The sequence below is a fragment of the Equus quagga genome, chromosome 2 (assembly GCF_021613505.1).
Source record: "Equus quagga isolate Etosha38 chromosome 2, UCLA_HA_Equagga_1.0, whole genome shotgun sequence".
NCBI lineage: Eukaryota > Metazoa > Chordata > Mammalia > Perissodactyla > Equidae > Equus > Equus quagga.
The window spans coordinates 58,645,604-58,667,905 of NC_060268.1; the positions used below are offsets into that span (position 1 = coordinate 58,645,604).

Below are 22,302 nucleotides of genomic sequence, written 5' to 3' on the forward strand. Positions count from 1 at the left end.
CAGAGCTAACTACTGCCAGTCCTCCTCTTTTTGCTGAGGAAGCCTGGCCCTGAGCTAACATCCATGCCTGTCTTCCTCTACTTTATATGTGGGATGCCTACCACAGCATGGCGTGCCAAGCCGTGCCATGTCCGCACCCGGAATCCAAACCGGTGAAGCTCGGGCCGCGGAGAAGCGGAAGGTGTGAACTTAACCGATGCGCCACCGGGCTGGCCCCGAGGTCATTTCTTACAGCTGAAATAAGTACTATATTTAAAATTACTGTAAAAACAGTATACCACAGTTCATTGCAATATAGAGACAAAAGGCATCCTTAATCCCAACCCCCTAGAAAAGCGATGACTTGACTTCATTCCCTCCCAGTTCTTCCTCCTGTAGAGTAGCATCTCCAGCGAGAAAGAATCCAGCCTAAGGCAGAACTCTGGAAAGGGGGAGGCATACTTATCTTACTCATCAAGACACCAGAACCTTGATTCCAGTCCGGTGGAGTCGACCCAGCCCGAGCATCAACTGTTGCTGCATAGTTTTCCTAGGACCCATTTTTAGTGCCAGATGTGGTCCAGTGACCACATCACACTTAACAATTCCTCTACTGTTGGGTATTTAAGTTGGTTCTGACTTTGCCACGATGAATAATGGTTTCATGAACGTTTTTATAGTACGTAACTTTTTATTTCATTTGCTTTATATATGAATTCCCCAAGCAGGATTTCTGGGTCAGGTGGTAAAAACATTTTTCTGATTCTTGATGTAAGTTGTCAAACTGCTTCCCAGAAGGTCAGACCACATAGCCCCCAGTAATTTATGAGTGACTTTTCATCAATATTGACCTTTCATCAATAAAAAGTAATATTTTTATTAATTTTGTAGTTAAATGATTCTTAGTTATTATTTTACTTTGAATCTCTTTGATTCCTTTCGGCCTGTACTTTTCCTATTAATTCATTTTTCTAGTTTAGGTTCTTCTGTTGTGAGTTATTTCTTTAGATCCCTTGTCTCTGTTGGTGGCTTTTTGTTTCCATGAGGTCATTACTCTTGGAATCGTATATGTTGTTTGCTCGTACAATTTTTTGTTTTTTCCTGAGGAAAATTGGCTCTGAGATAACATCTGTGCCAGTCTTCCTCTATTTCGTTATGTGGGATGCTGCCACAGTGTGGCTGACGAGTGGTGTAGGTCTGCACTCAGGATCTGAACCCTCAAACCTGGGCCACTAGAGTGGAATGCACCAAACTCAACCACTACACCACCGGGCCAGCACTTCTTACAATTTTTTGACATAGATATAATTTTTTGAAATAATATAATGTAATTTTTTGAAAAGATGTAAATTTTTATGTAATCAATGGTATTCTTGACACATTTTGAATTTTAATTAATTTTAATTTTAATCTTCTAGTTGTGATTTAATTTTTTTTTTTTTTCACTGAGGAAGATTTACCCTGAGCTAACATCCTTTGCCTATCTTCCTCTTTTTTTTTTTCATGTGGGTTGCCGCTGCAGCATGGCTGATGAGTGGTGTAGGTCTGCTCCCGGGATCTGAACCTGTGAACCCAGGCTGACAAAGCAGAATGTGCTGAACTTAATCACTACACCATGCGGCCAGCCCCTGATTTTTGATGTTTCTCTTTAATCCTCCTAAAATGTATTTTTGTGTATGGTGTGATATATTACTCAGATTTTTTCCCCCAAATTTTTATATTTCTATCTTAAGTGCATTTGTTAAATAATTCTAACATTTCTTAGTGCTTTTTCATTCCTTCCTTCATCATATATTTACATTTTGATATATGATGCGTTCTATTTGTGGGTGAGTGATTCTCTATTAGTAAGTTTTATGTCTTTTCTTGAGCTGGTACCATGCTATTTTAATTATTATTGCCTTATGATTTGTTTTAAAGTCATAAAGGCTAGTCTCCCTTAATTATTCTTCTCTATTAGTGTAATCTTTTATCCTTTTATAGTCTCACATGTTTATTCTTCCAATTGAATTTTTTTTTTTTTGAGGAAGATTAGCCCCGAGCTAACATCTGCCGCCAATCCTCCTCTTTTTGCTGAGGAAGACTGGCCCTGAGCTAACATCCAGCCCATCTTCCTCTACTTAAATGTGGAACGGCTACCACAGCGCGACTTGCCAAGTGGTGCCATGTCCCTACCCAGGATCCGAACCGGTGAACCCCAGGCCGCCAAAGCAGAAGGTGTACACTTAACTGCTGTGCCACCAGGCCAGCCCCTTCCAGTTGAATTTTAAAGTAATTTTGTCAATTCAACAAAATCAACTTAAAATTTATGTTAATCACTAAAGTATAAATTAATTATAGATAATTAAAATGAATTTAATATTTAGTCTTCCCATCTAGGAACATGATATGTCTCTCTCTATACTCAGATATTAATTTAAAACTACTAACAAAGTTAGACTTTAAAAACTTATTAAAGTAATAAAACATAAAAGGAATTTTAGAAAACAGAACAAAATCACTCACGTTTCTACTACCCTGGCACAAATATTCTCTTTTATTTACTCTATACTAATCTTTTAAAAAAGTTACCCACTTTAGCATAGTTAGAATGATCATATACGTATAATCTTGTGCCCAGGTAATCACGAGCATTTCCGCGTTCCTGCATCGCTATTGATGCTGACAGTTTTGCCTGTCAAATGGTGGCAGTATGATTTATTACCTTTTCAACTATCGTAGAGCATCAAGTTTACTTGCCAATACAAGTAGCACAGCTTTATGCCTATAAATTTTCTTTTGGGAAGATTCCCAGAGGTGGAAATTTGAGGTCAAATATTGTGAATGTCTTTCCAGCTCTTGATGTGTAAACCAAGTCACCTCCTAAAGGTCCTGTGGCAGTCTGCACGGCCACTAGCAGTGTGTGGGTTGGCCATTTCTTAGTCCTTTCACCAGTGTCGTATAGTATGTTTTACATTTTCTCTCAACTGAAAAAAATACCTAACATCCTTCATTATTGTCTTAATTTGCATCCCTTCAATTATTATTGAAAGTGAACATTTTTCCATTTGTAGCTAATTGTCTCTTCAAACTGTTTGCCCATTTATATGTGGGGATCTAAAATGATGTTTAAATTAGTTTGCCTGGGCTCTTTATCATATATATAAGCCCTCTGCCTCCCATGTCAACGATAAAGATTTCTTCTTAGTAGGCTGTTTTCATTTTGACTAGTTTTGCCCCTATTTATTTATATTATTTTTATTTGTTATATTTGCATTTTTTACATATCAAAAAGTAACCTGCTGGTAGTAATAGTGTCAAAAGACACAGACCTAAAAAGTGAAGGCCCTCACTTCTCTCCTCTGGCTCTATTTTTTTTTTGCAAACAGAAATGCTCTTTTCCCCAAAGAAATCAAACCTGATGATTTTTTTCTTTGCTTTTTCTTACATTGTTTCTATGCTTTGAAAATGAATCTCCTTGCCCATAATTTCAAAATAATTTATCTCCTTCCAATTTTTAAGTAAATTGATTTTTAAAAAATCAACTTTTAAAAATCAATTTTTAAATATCCGTGGTATAAAACAGGGACCAATGTGTATTTTTTCCTCTGAAATGACGAAGTAGTTGTCTCAACACCTCTTATTGAATAAGCAAATACTTAAATTTATTGGGTTCTGCTTCTTAACAGATGATTCTGTCACAATGAACTGTTTCGTATGTGGATTTCTGCCCCAGTTGAGGGCTGACCCAAATAATTAACACAGTCTGCCATCCTAGAATCTCTTTGTCGGAGGCGTGCTCTGTTCCTTCTTCTAGAAGAGCAGACGCTCCCATCAGTCCCCCATCCCTGACGCTTTTGCTTTCTCCTTAGCTTCTGGCACTAACTGATAGGTTACTTTGTTGATGATGTTTCTTGTCAGTTTTCCTCAGTAGAAGGCAAACTCCATGTTGGTTCTGCTGATGTTGACAGAGGTTTTGTTTGTTGTGTTCGCTGCTGGATCCCCAGTACCTGGAACAGTCCTTGGCACACAGTAGACATTCAATATGTACTCACTGAATGAATGAATACCAGTTACACGTTCACCTCCAGCTGCCTCTACCTGCTGGTCCAGGAGGTCCCAACGCCTCGCTATCCGCCAGCACGGATGGTCCCCTCCCACTGATGGGAGGCTGTAGAACCAATATCCTGAGCCGATATCTGCCGCGTGGGGCTAGTCCTGATCTCTTTTAGGGATGCCCTGCGCTCCTTGTCTTTTCAGATTACTGCAAGGTGTGGCTTATTCACGTGGCAACAGGTTTTTTGTTTTGTTTTATCTGTTTATCTTTTTTTCTTAAACAATCGAAATTCAAAATAACCAGGAACACTTTGAAAGAGAAAAGTGGAGTAGGAGAGTCGGCCTAAATCCACATACCATAAAAGAGTGATAAATTTGATAATATAAAAACAAATATTTTGACTGGCAAAAGAGACTGTAAGGAAAGTCAAAGCCAAATGACAAACTAGAAGCAAAGATAGAGGGCTGAGTCTTTCTAATATATAAAGAGTTCCTACAAATCACTAAAAAATAAACAACTCAAGAGAAAAATGGCCAAAGGATATGAACAGACATTTGGTAGAAAAGAAAATACAGAAGACTCTTAAGAGAAATGCAAATTAATACTACATGGAGATAAAATTGTTCCGTCATCAGATTGGCACAAATCCAAAAATTTTGCCAAATGTGTTGACAAAGCTGTGGGGAAATAGGTAACATCGTAAATTACTGGAGCATGTATAAATTGGCACAATACATACAGAGAGCAATTTGGCAATATGTATAAAAAGTGAAAATGTGGGGCTGGCATGGTGGTGCAGCAGTTAAGTGTGCACGTTCTGTTTCGGCGGCCAGTTCAGATCCTGGGTGCAGACATGGCACTGCTTGGCAAGCCATGCTGTGGCAGGCATCCCACATATAAAGTAGAGGAAGATGGGCACGATGTTAGCTCAGGGCCAGTCTTCCTCAGCAAAAAGGAGGATTGGCAGCAGATGTTAGCTCAGGGCTAATCTTCCTCAAAAACAAAACCCAAAACAAAACACAAACAAACAAAAACAAGTGCAAATGTGTGTCCCTTTGACCCAACAAATTTGGGAATTTACTTTACAGATATAGTTCCACATGTGTGGAATGATATATATACAGATTTTTGTTTCAGTATTGTTTGTAATAGCAGAATATTGGAACTAACGTTTAAATAGGAGACAATTTAATAAATTATGGTTCATCCATGCAATTGAATACTATACAGCTATAAAAAAAGAATCAGGGTGTTTTAAAAAATATATGCTTATATGGAAAGATCTTAAAGATACAGTTATGTGTGAAAAGCAAGATGCACATTCTCCAATTAAAGGTATCTGGGCTCCTTAGAGAAATGGCTGATTCTAGGACTGGGTCAGGAAATCTATAGCATGAGTCTGGAGCATTTTGTAGAGACAGAAACTAAAGAAGTGCTCCATAAAAAAATACAGTGAGGTACCTGCCTACTAGAATGGCCAAAAGCCAGAATACTGACAACACCAAATGCTGACAAGGATGTAGAGTAACAGGAACTCTCATTCACTGCTGCTGGGAATGCAAAATGGTACAGCCACTTTGGAAGGCAATTTGGCACTTTCTTACAAAACGAAACATACTCTTACCATCGGATCCAGTAATCAAGCCCTTGGTATTTACCCAAAGGAGTTGCAATGCCCGCATATGGATGTTTGTAGCAGGTTTGTTCATGATTGCCAAAACTTGGAAGCAGCCAAGGCGTCCTTCAGTAGATGAACGGATAGATAAAGTGTGGTACATCCAGACAATGAAATCTTATTCGGCGCTAAAAGGAAATGAGCTATCAAGACATGAAAAGACGTGGAGGAACCATAAATGCAGGTTACTAAATGAAAGAAGCCAATTGGAAAAGTCTACATCCTGTGTGATTCCCACTATATGACATTCTGGAAAATGCAATACTATGGAGACAGTAAAAAGATCAGTGGTTGCCAGAGATTAGGGGGGAGAAGGGATGAGTAGGTGGAGCACAGAGGATTTTTAGGGAAGCGAAACTACTCTGTATGATACTGTAGTACATTTATCCAAACCCACAGAATGTATAACACCAAGAATGAACCCTAATGTAAACTATGGACTTTGGGTGATAATGATGTGTCAGTGTAGGTTCCTCACTTGTAGCAATTGTACTACACTGGTGGGGGATGTTGATAATGAGGGAGGCTATGAATGTGTGGGGGACAGGGGGTATATGGCAAATATCTACATTCTCAATTTTGCTGTGAACCTAAAACTGCTCTAAAAAATAATTAGGAAAAAAACCCCACAAGGATGAGGCTATGTCAAAGAGGCCCAGGACCTAACAGAAATTTCTCCCAGTGGTCAAAGCTGGGACCATTTGAGCAACAAAATAGATAATTATATTCCAAGGAATAAGTATGTATGAGGCCATGCTGATTTAAATAAATGATTGACTGAATAAATAAGTAAATGGAGGAGAATAAACACATCTCCCATGCAGGAGAATTCCAAATAGTTTATGTGGACACTCCGACCTCAAGGGCTGGAGCATAACTCCAGCTTCCTTAAGTGTGGGCTTCGCATGGCCACTTCCTTTCAAAAAATACAGTATGGGAAGGGGAAAAAAGAGTAACCTTACAGAAAGCTGACAAACACTACCTCAGCCAGGTGGTCAAGGCCGACATCAACCCTAATAAATCATGTCGACACTATGTACCCTTAATATGGTGTGAGGAAAATGACACTTTACCTCTGTAGTCTTCTTCCCCTAAACCCATAAACCCAGTCTAATCATGAGAAAAAACATCAGACAAATCCCAATTGAGAGACAGTCTATCAAATACTGATAAGTACTCCTCAAAACTGTCAGGGTCATCAAAAACAATGAATGTCTGAGAAACTATCACGTTGGTTCATTAATTATGACAAAATTACTATACTAATGTAAGATGTTAATGATAGGGGAAATTGGGTGTGGGGTATATGGGAACTCTGTAATATCTTTGCAACTTTTATGTAAAACTAAATATATTCTAAAATAAAAAGTTTATTTAAAACTACAGAACAAGGGGCCGGCCCCGTGGCCGAGTGGTCAAGTTCACGCGCTCTGCTTCGGCGGCCCAGGGTTTTGCCGGTTCCACTCCTAGGCGCAGACATGGCACCGCTCATGAGGCCATGCTGAGGAGGCATCCCACATGCCACAACTAGAAGGACCTGCAACTAGAAATACACAACTATGTACTGGGGGGCTTTAGGGAGAAAAAGGAAAAAATAAAATCTTTAAAAAAACAAACAAAAAAAACTGCAGAACAATGAATAGTATGCTTAAAAAAAAAGAAAAAGGATGAGAGACCCACACAAATATGCCCAACTGATTTTTGACAAATGTGCAAAGCGATTCAATGGAGGAAGGTTAGATACCCTTTTCAACAAATGGTGCTGGAGCGATTGGACATCCACAGGCAGAAAAAGAGCCTTGACCGAATCCTCATATCTTATACAAAATTAACTCAAAATGCATTACTGACTTAAATGTAAACAAATAAAACTTTCAGAAAAAAACGTGGGAGGAAAACTTCAGGATCTGGGGCTAAGCAAAGAGTTGTTAGACGACACCACAAATGCAATCCATGGAAGGAAAAAATTGATAAATTGAAGACCTCATTAAATTAAAAACTTTCTGCTCTCCAAAAGATCTTGTTAAGAGGATGAAAAAACAGTCACAGACCAAAAGAAAATATTTGCAAATCGCATATCTTACAAAGGCAATCATGTGGAATATATAAAGAACTCTCAAAGCTCAACAGTAAAAAAAAAATCATTTAGAAAATGGGCAAAAGACATGAAGAGACATTTCACTGAAGAGGATAGACAGATGGCAAATAAGCACATAAAAAGATGTTCAGCATTATTAGCTGTTAGGGAAGTGCAAGTTAAAACCACACTGAGAGATTGCTACGTTAACATCAAAGGCTGGCAAGGATGTGGAGAAACTGAGTTACTCCTCCATTGCCGGTGGGAATGTAAAATGACACAGCCACTCTGGAAAACAGTTTTGGAGTTGTTTCTGAGACTTAACATGTAATTACCATGTGACCCAGCAGTTGCATTCTTGGGAATTTATCTCAGAGAAATGAGAACCTATGTTCATACAAAAACCTGTACTTGAATGTTAATAGCAGCTTTTTTCATAATAGCCAAAAACTGGAAACAACCCAGATATCCTTCAAAAGGTGAATGGTAAAAGAAACTGTGGTATATCCATACTGTGGAACACAACCCAGCAATAAGAAGGAAGAAACTACTGGCACATGCAACAACTCCGGACGGATCTTCAGGAGATTATGTCGAGTGAAAAAAGCCAGTCCCAAAGGTTACTTATTGTATGGTTCCACTTGTATAACATTCTTGAAATAACAAAATCAGAGTGGAGAACAGGGGCTGGCCTGGTGGTGCAGTGGTTAAGTTTGTATGTTCTGCTTTGGCGGCCCAGGGCTCACCAGTTCAGATCCCAGGTGTGGATCTATGCACTGCTTGTCAAGCCACGTTGTGGCAAGCGTCCCACGTATAAAGTAGAGGAAGATGGGTACAGTTGTTAGCTCAGGGCCAGTCTTCCTCAGCAAAAGGAGGAGGATTGGCGGCAGATGTTAGCTCGGGGCTAATCTTCCTCAAAAAAAAAAAAAAAAAAAGACGTGGAGAACAGATTAGTGGTAGTGGTTGCTGGGGATTAGGAGTGGGGATTGGGGCAGGGGAGAGAAGAGGATGTGGTTATGAAAGGACAACACAAGGGATCCTTGTGGTGATGGAACTCTTCTATTTCTTGACTACGTAGTAAATACACATACTTACACGTGATAAAATTGCATAGAACTAAACACACACACATACAAATGAGTGCAGGTGAAACTGGGGAGATCTGAATAAGGCGGTGGATATTGTCAGTGTCAGTGTCCTGGTTGGCAGATTGTCCTCTGGTTTGTAAGATGTTACCACTGGGGGAAGCTGGGTAAAGGATACACCAGATCTCTCCATCTTATTTCTTAACTGCATGTGAATCTACAATGATCTCAAAATAAAAATTTAATTAAAAAAAGGTTTTGCTTGTATATACATTAAAAAAGTCTCTGGAAGGATAAGAGCAGTGACAGAGGCTAGCAGTGGGAATGGGGAGTGGGGAGAACTGAGCAGGTGGGTGACGGGCGCGGGAAGAAGGCTTTTCACTAGATGCCTTTGGTTCTTTTGGTTTTTATAAATAAAATGTAAAAGAATTATAGGCAATACTTGCTTTCTTTCCACTCCTCTTTCCCACCACATTCCCCCTGATCTGTTTCCAGGACGACAGAGGCCATGTCTAGCATATTTGGCTATTGTAACTCCATCGTCCGCCGCTTCGGGGAGCCACATTGTAGCTCTCAGTCTCCAGGCTCATCGAGTCATGCATCACTCTCACAACGGACCTTCTCTTGGCCTGATTTTGATTTCACGACTGTCTGGCAGTGTTCTGAGGACACTGCTGAAATTCTGTCGTGGTTTTACCTTGGTCTTAAATTTTTTTCTAGATGTGTTTTAGAATACTTTTTGGCATTTATTGAAATTTGGGTTTGAGATTACATTAAACCTGTAAATAATATAAGAGAAAATGATCATCTTTATAATATTTTGTTTTTTCACCAGGAACATGGTCTCTTGCCATTTCTTTCTGTCTTCTTTTACATCCTTCAGTGATATTATATAGCTTTTGGTTTGCCTTTGTCATATCCATTTCCAATGATATCTTTCATAGACTTTATATTTTTTGGCTGTCATTGTGAATAGAATATATTTTTAAAGTTATATGTCATTTTTTGTAGGCATTCAATACAGGAATGCTATTGACTTGGGTGTTTTTATCTTCTATATGACTTTTTTATTAATTCTACTAGGATTTTTTCTTTTTTGGTGGGGGTAATGACTATTTTAACCTGTCTAGATATACAATCACGTTGCCTACAAATAATGTTATTGTTAAAATCTTCTTTTCTAATATTGTTAAACCTTTTTTTTCTGGCCTAAACTAGTAATGGCAATAGTGGGCATTCTTGTTGTTGTTGTTGTTGTGTGTGTGTGTATTCTGTTCTGTAACCTTTTTATACTCGATGTGTGAGGGTGTTTTCCCACAATAAGTATAGCTCTATACCATTGATTTTACTGGCTTTATACTACTCCACAGGATGTGTATCACTGTATCACCTAGAGAGAGGGATGGTGTGGCAGTACCTCCACTTTGTCATGTAGTCGGGTCCCTGGGGACCACTGGGGATGGCGTCTTGAGCGAGGCCTGCCATGAGTGTTGGACTTGGACTGAGATCTCTCTTCTGGTCCTGGCTGCTCTCTCATTCTTTCATTTCATACTTAAATAGTTATCAGCACCTACCTAGGTGCTGGGGGTAGAAAGTCTTATAATACAAGGTCTCTATTAGCTACGTGTCCTTGGGCAAGTTGCTTAAGTTTTCTGAACCTCAGAGTTCCCGTTTGTAAGATGGAAATGCCAATAAGAATACCATCGCTATAAACTTCGTAGGTTCCTGTGTGGATTAAAGGAGAGATTAGAGAACATGAAGGTGTTGTTGCTAGAAGGGACCTTAGCAAACATCACTTGCCAGATAATGAGTAGCAGAGAGAGGAAATGGTTTGCCTGAAGTCATGTTGTGAGTTCCTGGCATAGGAAGTCTCAAACTTGGCTCTTCAAGCCCCCGTCCACCTTGAGGATCCATTTTGGGCTCAGGGGTTCAGGCTCCAGGGCTGTAAATGCCTCAGGCCACCCATCTGAGAAGGAGAGGGGCCAAACCCAGAAACACCATACCCCTCCCTAAGCCCATCCCCCAGCACCAGCCTGCAGCAGGGCGATCCTGAGGGGAACCCGTCAATTGATCCTGTGTCTCCCCCCTCAGCAGGGCGCCTCTCCTGTGCACCTTGCTGTGAGACACAACTTCCCTGCCCTGGTGCAGCTCCTCATCGACGCCGGCAGTGACCTGGATGCCACCGACAATGTAAGTGGCCGCAGAAACCATCTGGGCCCCAGGGAGCCTTGGGCACCCTCCCAAGCTGGCAGGGCTTGGCTGCAGTCTACCAGCGTGGCCCAGAGATGAGGAATTGCATTTTTAGCTTGTAAAAAGCATTTGAATATTTGTTGAGAGTAGCATTATTTTATTAACCTTCCCCAATTTTAAACATTTTGGTTATTTCCAAGTTTTTGCCATGATATATATAACCCTGCGGTAAACATCTTCCTACCTTCAACCTTTTCCTTTCATTGATTTTATTTTTCCTTAGGGAAAATTCCCAGAGCAGGGTGACTGGGCCAGCCTTGGGTAACAAGAGGCTCCACGTCCTGAAGTTGTGATGTCAGAAGCCCTTTGAAATCCCTGCCCCCACAACCCACCCCCAACCATGCAGCGCTCAGAGCCAGCGCACAACCACGAGCGCTGGAAAGCAGTTTGGCAGGATATATCACATGCCTTTAAAAGGATCAGTATTTGTACTTCTGGGAATTGAGCCTCAAGAAATACATTAAAAGCTCGTGCACAAAGATATTCCTTGCAGCATTGTTTATCAGTCTTCAATTTGAAAACGACCCAGATGTTTAGTAGTGGAGGAGTAGTTAGGTAAATTATAGTACGGACATGTAATTATGGAGCTATTAAAAATAGTGTTTATCAGAGTTTATATCATGCGGAAAATGTTATGTTAGGTAGAAAAATAGATGCCAAATGTATGTATATAGGATGATCTCAAATATGTAAAACCAACCAACTAAGAATATTCTGCATTAAAAAAAAGACTAGAAGAAACATACTAGGATCAACAAGTGATATTTTTTATTCTCTTTACTTTTTTGTTTTTACCAGATTTTCCCTGGTGAATATTACGGTTGTGATTGAACCCAGTTTACCCCACCCCCATAATTTCTTAGAGAAACTTTGTTAAGCCCCGTTGGGACTGTACCTACCTTGGTCCTGTTCTGGCTTTGGGCTCATGCTTTTCTGCTTTCTGTCTCCTTGTCTTCTACTCCAGAGGCAGCAGACGCCCCTCCACCTTGCTGCTGAGCACGCCTGGCAGGACATAGCTGAGATGCTTCTCGTCGCTGGGGTTAACTTAAACCTGAGAGATAAGGTACTTCTGCTCACAACCCGCCTCCCTTTCAAGTGTTCATGGCTCCCTCTTTGCCAGAGACCCTGCTACAAACGCCTCTTTCTTTCAGAGTATTCAAGGCCTCCTATCCTTTATACACCAGCTCAAATGCTGCCTCCTCCAGGAAGCCTCCTGCCCCTGCACCACCTTTCCCTGCCTCCTCTGAGGTCCCTCAACACTTGGTCTGCCCCTCTCCTGGTCCAGGCGTGTGATATGGTTGTCTTCTGTTTCATGGTCCCCATCAGACTTTGAGTTCCTTGAGTCAGCAGGTGGGGATGGGGGAGAAGGAATGGAAGAGCGCACATCACCCTACAACACCTTGCGGGTCGGACAGGGGTGGGGGAAACTTCCCAGCTCACTGTGCCTCTGGGGTGGCTACCTCCTCAGGTGGCTGGAGGTCAGAGAAGAGTGAAGACTTGGTATGAGGCTACAGAGGTCACAGGCTCGTGAGGAGAAGGGTGCTTGCATGACCTGGGAGGAGATCCCTGCTTTGAACTGGGCCCCAGGGCAGCTGACCCAATGCTAAGAGGAGCTTTCTATCACCCTTGGGTCCCTGACAGTCATTGGGGCCAGCACCAGGCAGGAGGCCTGGAGCAAAGGGCTGGGAGCCTTGAGGGGAGGGGAGGCCAGCACACTTGATATGATGAGCCCAAGCCCCTTCTCTGGGCTCTGGTTGCCTCTGAGGAATAGGACTGGTAATGCCTATTTCACAGGTGATGTTGAAGAGTTATGTGAGCTGAGTTTCATAAGCTCTAAGACTTCCTAAATTCTACAGAAACACACAAGATGGTTGCTGGAATTATCATTATTGCCTTATTCTACCTGTGACTTTCCCACATGCCTCGACATGCCCAGAAAGCCTTTCTGCTCTCCAGGGTAGACTGCTGGAGACCACTTTCTTTGGTCTGGAGGGTTTGTAGTCAGTGCTAAAGGCTACACTACCCTCCTCCTGTGGAAACTCTGGCTTCCCTTCCTTCTTCTTACTTGCAGCAAGGAAAAACCGCCCTGGCAGTGGCCGCCCGCAGCAACCACGTCAGCCTGGTGGACATGATCATAAAAGCCGATCGTTTCTACAGATGGGAGAAGGTATTGAGACCCTGAGCTTGGTCTCTCCGTGTTGGAAAGGGAACGGCCATGGCTCTTTGTGAAACTGGCTTTGGACCGCAGCCCTGACCAATTCAGGGGCCCCTCACTTTCCAAGGGGGTGATAATCCCTGCCTTATCTAGCAGCGGGGTTGTTTGTGAGCATTTGGAGATGGGTGAGCATCCAGACCACACTGAAACAAGGCCGACTGTGGTCCATGCCAGTGTGGGGATACTACTGGGCACTGCTGTGGCTTCTGGTTGGTGGATGAATGCATGCATGCATGTGTGAATAAAGATGTGGCTAGTTGGTTCCCTCTCACTGCCATCTCCAGGTGGTTGGAACTACTGCTTGGGGTGTTGCGTTCAGGTAACTTTCTGAGCCCAGAAGGAATGTGTGCTGGGATTGATTAGTGATGTCTGCTGTGGAGTTGGGGAAGAGGAGTGGCAGAATGTAAGGCTATGCTTTTGCTAATCCAGTTGTCAGCCAATGAGGATCGGGTGGGGAGTTTTTTGGTGTCTTTGAGGGTTGTTTTTATACAAAGAAAATAATTTTTGCATTTACTTCAGTTTTAAAAATTAATATTAAATTGCAAATTACAAAACCTAGTTTTCCATAAACTTTTAAATTCATTTTATAAATCTTATTATTCTAGTTACACAAGTAGTAAATTATAACAATTATTTTCAAGGAAGCTTTTTGATTAATGTGTAGTGCCATGTTTAAACTTAATTAAACTACTCTGAACATTTTAAATGGAATGAAATCTAATATAATAGTTTTTTTAAGCATTTCAAATGCTTCCTAAATTCTTAAATTATCCTAGTAAATCCAGTAAATTAAACCCATAAATAAAGTGAATCTCAAATCTCTTAAACCTTCCAATATTGTTTACAAACTTAGTAAACTTCTCTTACACTTCTCAAATTAAAAAAATCACTATCCCCAAATTAGTTATCGATAACAAATTTCCACAGGAATCACAAGATATTCTCTTTCGCTGATATGCTAGATTCTCGTATGATTTATCCCTGTGCTTAATTCTAAACCACGTCAGGCTTTAAAAGTTCTCACACTGAGCCCGCGGTGCACGTTAGGATCAGAAGTCCCCCCCCACCCCCCTGACCCCCAGACCAATTCTGTCAGAGTCTCTGGGATGAGGGCCAAGCATCAGTGGTTCTTCAAGCTCCCAGATGACCCCAATGTGTAGACACTGCTGAGAACACTGCTCTAGGGAAACGGTTTTTACCACCCAGGGCAAGAGCCAAGCCCCCAGGTCATCCCCTCACAGGTGACTGGCCAGACACCGTTGGCTAGGATGTAAGATTCAGAGCTGCCGACACCATGGTGATTTTCCCCATCCCAAGCTTTTTAACAGCCCAAACTCTGCATCCACTTCCTTTAGAGGGGCTTACTTAGGCTTTTGTGGGTTTAATTTATGCTATCACACAATCCTTTTGCAACCTCTCATTTTATCACCTGGTTTGCATAGAAAGAATTCTGTACCCTACCCTTTACTACTCATTGGTGTTCAGCAAGTCCGGTGCCTGATTCTTGCTTGCCTGATTTTAGCCACAGCTTCTGAGTCATTCTACTGACACGCATGCTATAAGAACACAGAGAAAAGAGAGGAATTGGGAAGGCTTCCTGGAAGAGGTGGCATGTGGGTGGTCTTTTGACTCTGACAACGGGGTTAAGGACAGGGAGGTGAGAACAGGAATTCTGGATGGAGGAACAGTGTGAGCACCTCGGGTTCCAGAGGTCACGGCAAGGCACAGAGTCAGAAACCAGAGTAGTGGACACTAACTAAGCCCCAGGCCTGCGATGACGCCAGTTCTCTGTCCAGGCTTACAAGGGAGAGGCTGGGAGGGATTTCCCCCAGATGGCCACTGCATTTTGGGATGTGCCCCACAGGACCACCTCTCATGCAGGGATCCCAGTGACCCCTCTGGGAAGAGCTTGACCTTTAAGCAGGACCATCGGCAGGAAACACAGCAGCTCCGTTCGGTACTGTGGCGATTGGCCTCCAGGTACCTGCGGCCCCATGAATGGAAGAAGCTTGCGTATTGCTGGGAGTTCAGCGAGGCCCACGTCCACGCCATCGAGCAGCAGTGGACAGGTACCACCTTGCCTCTCCCAACCAGAGCAACCGGAGGGTGGAGGGGTGGGACGATCGAGGTGGGTTCAGGTTTTTGTGCTTCTGCGGAAAAAGCCTGTGCAACCCGCAGCCCAGCCACACCAAACCACGTGCCATTTCCAACACACTGAGAGATTGTTCCCTCTTCCAGGCATTTGTGCAGGCTGTGCCCTCTGCCTCTCCCTCCCCATTGACCCGTGAACTTCACATTCTTGGGAATCAGCCCGAGTTGATACCCATCATTCCCACACTAAGCTAAAGGCATTCCCTGTAAAGAGGCGAAGAGCTGCTGTCGGCGCTATTATTTAACATGTATTTGGAAATTTTGGCCCTGCTACTAAGGCGTGAAACAGAAATAGAAATAAGGAGTGTAAATATTGGAAAGCAAGAGAGAAATTTATTAATTTCAGATGCTATAATTATATATAGGAAGTCCAGAGTCGTGAAAACTCAGAATAAAATAATTCAATGAAATAGCTGAATATATGATAAAATATACAAACACCATAGTATTCCTCTGTTCCATTGATAAGTGGGCAAAATATATAAAGGTATTTAAAAAAATATTCCATCTATAATAGTTTCATCTGGAAAATCTTAAAAAGAAATACGAATGCCACATATGAATAATACAATAAAAATTAGTTGAACTATAGATGAAGACGGGTAAGTGGAATGACATTTTGTATTCCTAAGAGAAATATTGTGTAGATACTGATTTTTCCCAAATTGGATTAAAACTTTGATCCAGTTTTAATCAAATGAAAATAGGAGGTTTTTGAAACTTGACTAAAGGATTCTGCAGTTCATCTGAAAGAATAACCAGGGAATGTATAAATGAACATTCTGGGGAAAAATAGTGAAGAGCGTCTAACCCAACCAGACTTAACTGCTTAGAAAGCTAAAATAATTAACCTAGAGAGACGCCTGACACAACAACATGCAAATCTCTTAGTGGAATAGAGCAGGGAGTCCAAAAGTGAGAAAAGCTCTATAACAGATAAGAACTTTCAAGGACGATAAAGGAGCACTTCTATATTATAGGGCTGAGGGCAAGGGCTAGTGAATAAATGGAAGTTGAGACAATTGGGTCAAGTGAGACTGCCGCACCAAGGGCAGCACCATGAGGAAGTGTCTGCTGAGGGCCCAAAAGTGGCGGAAGGTCGGAGGACCAGTGAACAGACTGATGTGGACCCAACAGCTGTGCTCAAGCATGTGTGTCCACAGCCAGGACAGCAGACCTAGTCGCAGAGTTTATTTAGCAGGTTAACCCCACACCTGCTCTGAAGAGTGTGGGCGCTTATTTTCCAAACATGCTTGTCCATTGGAATCACCTGGGGAGCTTTAGCACCACTCACCCAGACCCCGGGCTGCACCCAGACCCAAGTACTTCGGAATCTCGGGCGGGGGCTAGGGGGTGCTGGTGTCAGTGTTTTCTAAAACTTACCAGGCGTTTCCAGTGAGCATTTAAGAGTTGAGAACCACTACTGCAGGGGGAAGAATGTGGCCAGCTCTGTCTCTAAGCTGTTTTCTCATCCGTAAAATAGGGCCACAGATTTTGTGAGGAGCCAAAGAGGTGAAACGTATAGTAATGTGCATCGTGGTACCATAGTGAATGCCAATGCTTTCTCTCTTCAGAGTGACACCAAGAGGATATATGGTGGATGCTCAAGAGAAAGCCTGGGGCAGGGGAGGTTCTAGGGTCCCTGACACAAAACCCCTGCCCCCACCCCATCTGAGGCTGCTCCTCCTCTCCCCCCGCATCTCTGGCCTGATGTTCAGAAGGGCCTGGTGTTCAGGAGGCCATACAGGGCGGCAAATACACGTGCTCAGACCTGGCTCCTGTAAGGCAGACCACGTTGGCTCCTTCTCCTTTTCCTCTCATGGTCCTCAGGCACCAAGAGCTACCAGGAGCATGGCCACCGGATGCTGCTCATCTGGCTGCATGGCGTGACCACTGCCAGCGAGAACCCCAGCAAAGCACTGTTCGAGGGCCTTGTGGCCATTAGCAGGAGAGACCTGGCTGGTAAGAGTGTCCTCTGCCCGGCTCCTGCTCAGGGCGGGGCCAGGCCCCAAGGTCAGAGCTGCATGGCCCTGCTGGAATGCAGCAGGGCCCCCAAAGGGCTCCTCAGACCACAATGATGTGATGTGAGCTCTGATCCTTCCAGACTCCTAGTCCTGGTCCTACCTCCTTCTGGAACTCAGGCGGAGCCTTGGGGAAATCACAGTGCCTCCTGGCCCTGGTTTCCCCATCTGTGCAATGTGGGTATTGGCCCAGAGGACCCAGAGGACCTGTGACCTTCATAGCCCCAAAGCCACAGATGTTATCATCTCTTTCTCTCCAGCCCTCTATACCTTTTTTTTTCTTCCAATTTGGAGTAAGGCTGGAACAGCCTGCAGACTTCTTTTTCACAGACATTAAGACATATGGGCCAGAACTAGCTTAATATCAGTTGAACCAATCAGATCTGGTCAAATAAAAATTTTGAGGCCACCACAACCTATTTGAGTCTGTCAATCTCTAAAGCCTGGCTTGGAATTCAGGGCATCCCATGGAACCATCAGGCAAGTGGGATAAAAGGGTCTAGTGCTAATCCCTCATTTTAAAGAAGGACAGCTCATGATGACAAAGCCTTAACACCATCATGTCCATTGGCAGGGTGGGTTACAGGGCGACCACAGGATGGGTATTAGGCAGTCACCCATAGTAATAAAGGCTGTGGCAGTCGTGCGGTAACAGGAAAATCACTGATAGCTTGTTATTGAGGGGAGAAAGGAAAGCCCCTGGCATGGTGGCGACCTTGCCTGCGGCAGCTGTGAAAAAACAGTCATTTCAGAGTGGAGGAGTTGGGCATGACTTTTTTCTTTTTCCAAAATGTTCTTAAATATTATTGTTGCATCTTCTTTTAACACGTCTGGCAGGCAATTAAAACCTAAAACCAGCTCTGTGAGGCAGAGCTTAGGCAACATGAGGCCATAGGATTTTCATCTTTTGCAGAAAGCATCAGGAAGAAAGCAAATGCAGACCCCAGTGCCCCCAGGAGGTGCACAGCCATGTAACCGGAGGGGCCAGACCTTCAGGCGCGTAGGACCTCAGAATGGGGCCACCGAACAGAAGAGACCCACCATTTAAGGGCTTTTTAAAAATCATTGTTAACAGATCTCCAGCTACTTCTACTGAAACGCACAGTCATGCAGGACGAGCAGCCCATGTTTGTCATCTTTTTCACCAGCCTTGCTCCAGGGCCCTCTTTCAGGTTTTGCAGGTCATCCCTTCCCACAGGTATGGTCCTTTGCAGCTCTCAGCTCAATTTCATCTCCATTATCTCCTCGGAGCCTCGCAACAGTCCCCTGAGATGCAAGGGGCCTCTTTTCAGAGAAGACACTGGGGATCTGGATAGATAAGCAGCTAATCAGGTGGTGAGGTCAGGTGCCAAACTCATCAGCATTTCTGTCTCCCCGACCTGGGGAAAGGGCTCCACCCATCACTTACAGAAGGGACCGTCCTTAACTCATTCACGGGACTTTATGAATGCCGAGCTTACTCCACCACTGTTTCTCTTCACAAGCTTATCTGTACACTTTGACAGTTCCAGGAGGCACACACTCTCCTTTTTCTCTCGTTTTATATTTTTTGAAGTTTTAAAACTTTTTATTTTGAAATTACACTTACAAAAAAGTTGCAGAAATAGTACAAAGAATTTCCAAATACTTTTCACAATACAGCTTCCCCCAGTGTTAACATCTGACAGAATCACAATATAATTTTCAAAATCAGAAAATTAGCACTACATCCCACAACTAGAAGGACCTGCAACTAAGATATACAACTGTGTACAGGGGGGGTTTGGGGAGATAAAGCAGAAAAAAAAAAAAAAGATTGGCAACAGTTGTTAGCCCAGGTGCCAATCTTAAAAAAAAAAAACAAAAGAAAATTAACACTGATGCAACACTGTTAACCCATCTTCAGACCTTATTCAAATTTTGTCAGTTGAGCCATTCATGTCCGTTTTCTGGACCAGGATCCAGTCCAGGATCACACCTTGCATTTAGTTGTCATTCTTCTCGTTTTGAATAGCCCCAAATAAAGGGTCACCTCTCTAGAGCATCAGTATCCAGTAAAACTTCCTGCGAGGATGGGAACGTTCCAGGTCTGTGCTTTCCAGTATGTTTGCCACTAGCCAACTGTGGCTATTGAGCCCTTGAAATGTGGCTAGTGGGACTCAGGACTGAGTTTCTACTTTAATTATTTGACATTTAAATAGGCACTTGGGGCAAGTGGCAACCGTAGTGGACAGCACAGCTGGTCTGGCCCTTTGCTTTTAGGTACCAGGCAAGCACAGGTCGTCGCGAGGCTCGGCTGCACCTGTAGGAGAGGGTGGTTCCAGGGAAATGTGATTCTGGAAGCCTCAGGGTCTCACAGAACGTGGAGGATGCCTGTGTAGGGTGGCCTGGAAGTTCTGCCTGAGAGCTGTTTCTGTCTGATTTGAGCTCTCCTGCATGTGGCACAGCTGGCTGTGGCCAGTTTAGGAGCCCACATCTTAGAAAAACTCCCCACCAAGTTACCCACTGGGCCTGAGTCCTGGGGAAGGAGAGAGAATAAAAACCGCTAGAGCTGAAAGGGGCTCCCGTTCTCACACGTGGCCGGTGGGAGTTCACAATGGGACAATCCCCTCGTCTACTCATCTACTAAAAGTACAAATGCCTTTACCCTTTGACCAAAGCAATCCCATGTCTAGGAATTTATCCTACACATAAACCTGCGAACATTGTACTGACACGAAATCAAGCTAAGACAGGGGAAACTGCTGGGGAGAGGAGTGTATGGGAACTCTGTCCTATCTGCTCAGTTTTTTTTTGTTTTTGTTGTTTTTAAAGATTGGCACCTGGGCTAACAACTGTTGCCAGTCTTCCTTTTTTTCTTTTTGTCTTTCTGCTTTATCTCCCCAAACCCCCCTGTACACAGTTGTATATCCTAGTTGCAGGTCCTTCTAGTTGTGGGATGTGGGACACCGCTCCAACGTGGCCTGATGAGTGGTGCCATGTCCTCAGCCAGGATCCGAACCCTGGGCCACCGCAGCGGAGCGCACGAACTTAACCATTCAGCCACAGAGCCGGCCCCTCTGCTCAGTTTTTTTAAACTCTTTTTAAAAATAAAGTCTACTGGGGCTGGCCCAGTGGCGCAGCGGTTAAGTGCACATGTTCCACTTCGGCGGCCCAGGGTTCGCTGGTTCAGATCCCGGGTGTGGATATGGCACCGCTTGGCAAGCCATGCTGTGGTAGGTGTCCCACATATAAAGTAGAGGAAGATGGGCACGGATGTTAGCTCAGGGCCAGTCTTCTTCAGCAAAAAGAGGAGGATGGGCAGCAAATGTTAGCTCAGGGCTAATCTTTCTCAAAAAGAAAAAAAAGATAAGAAAAAGAGGCTTTGAAATCAACCCATTTTACCGGCATTAACCTGATGACCTGAGAGGTGTGTCTTGCCTGAGGCCTCACAGTTGGCATTGTATTCAGAACTCTCCCACGCTCCCCCCCCAACCTTGGCCTCCGTGCCTTGTGGCATCCTTCCTCTGCATGTGCTGTGTGGGGTGGAAATCTTCCTCTTCCATCCATTCCATTTGGGAAAGGTATTTTGTACCACATGGGACTTTGATCATTTATCTGGGTGAATTTTGCAAAATGAATTTTGTATTTTTCTCACAACAAAAAAGCAAGTTCTTAAATAAAATAGAAATGTTGAAATACATCTCTTAAATTCAATACCCATTTCTTTTTTTGGGAGCTCTATGGCGAAATTTTAAATCCGACAAGCTGTTGTGGATTGGTTCTGTGTAACCACAGTCACTCAATTCGCCACCACCCGCCAATGTTCACTGAGTGCCAGGCTGTCTGCTGGGAGCCAGGGCGCAGAGCTGAGTAGTGCGGGGTTCCTGTCCTCCAGAAGCTGGTGGTTGGGGGGTGGGATGGGGGGACCAAAATGTAACATAGTGTGGCCTGTGCTGTAATGGGTGTGTGCAGAGAACTTTGGGATTTATTCTTCCTTGGGAAGGTAAGGGGGAGGAATGTCTGAGAAGCTCATGGAGAAGACAGAAGTGGGGAAAGCATGTTCCAAGCAAAAAGCAGTCTACATAATGGCACAGAGGTGTGGCCTATCTATCTGGGGAATGGTGTGGCTGGAACACAGTAAGCATGGGAGGAGGAGGAGAGATGAGCTGGTGGGGCAGGAGGGCTGAGAGTCCTGGTGTGCAGAGAGGCCTGGACGTTTCCGTCCTCCATGAGACTATTCCAACGGGCACTAGCAGCTCCAGAGCTCCCCACCCGTCAGCCGGTGCTTGGTCGGGCCTGCGTCACAGCTCAACTTCTCCCTCTGCCCAATCCATCTTCCTTTCACAACCTTCCTTCCTTTGATCCTTAATAAGCATCTTGCATCCAAAGTTTCATCTCAGCATCTGCCTCAGCCTGCGACATGGGAGTGGAGGGCTGGGGGTAGAGGTCCAAGACGGCTGAGTCTCTAGCTGGGGAGTCTGAGGAACAGCGACGCTAGAAACTGAGATGATATGGTTTAGGAGAGAAAGGGCAGGTTTGGGCAGTGGGGACATGGGTGTGGCTTTTGCCAGGTAGAGTCTGGGGTGCCTGTAGAAGCCTGGCCTAATAGGCCTGAATAGGCATTCAAGGCCAGCCCTCAAAATCAGTCAGAGCTGACGATGGCAGTCATCAGGGTGTAAGGTCAGGAAGTAGTCAAAGTTGTTAGCGGGTGTGGCTCACACAGGGAGAATTCGAAAAAAAAGTGGAGGGCAGTCCCAGGGTTCATTACTACACCAGGTGAGGTGGTGACCACTGACCACGTGTGGCATGGCCCTGCCCACAGGGCTCCCTGTTAGCTGGGAAGTCAGGACAC

General features: G+C 43.7%; 1 protein-coding gene across 1 annotated transcript in view; it reads left to right on the top strand.

Moving 5' to 3' along the window:
- Positions 1-17,546, top strand: part of ANKDD1A (ankyrin repeat and death domain containing 1A) — a 40,139-nt gene extending 22,593 nt beyond the window's left edge. Inside the window, 5 exon segments of the mRNA XM_046652750.1 lie at positions 10,944-11,042; positions 12,067-12,165; positions 13,174-13,269; positions 15,182-15,386; positions 17,299-17,546. Of these exon segments, the coding sequence (XP_046508706.1) occupies positions 10,944-11,042; positions 12,067-12,165; positions 13,174-13,269; positions 15,182-15,386; positions 17,299-17,546 (747 nt within the window).
- The last annotated feature ends 4,756 nt before the right edge of the window (positions 17,547-22,302 follow it).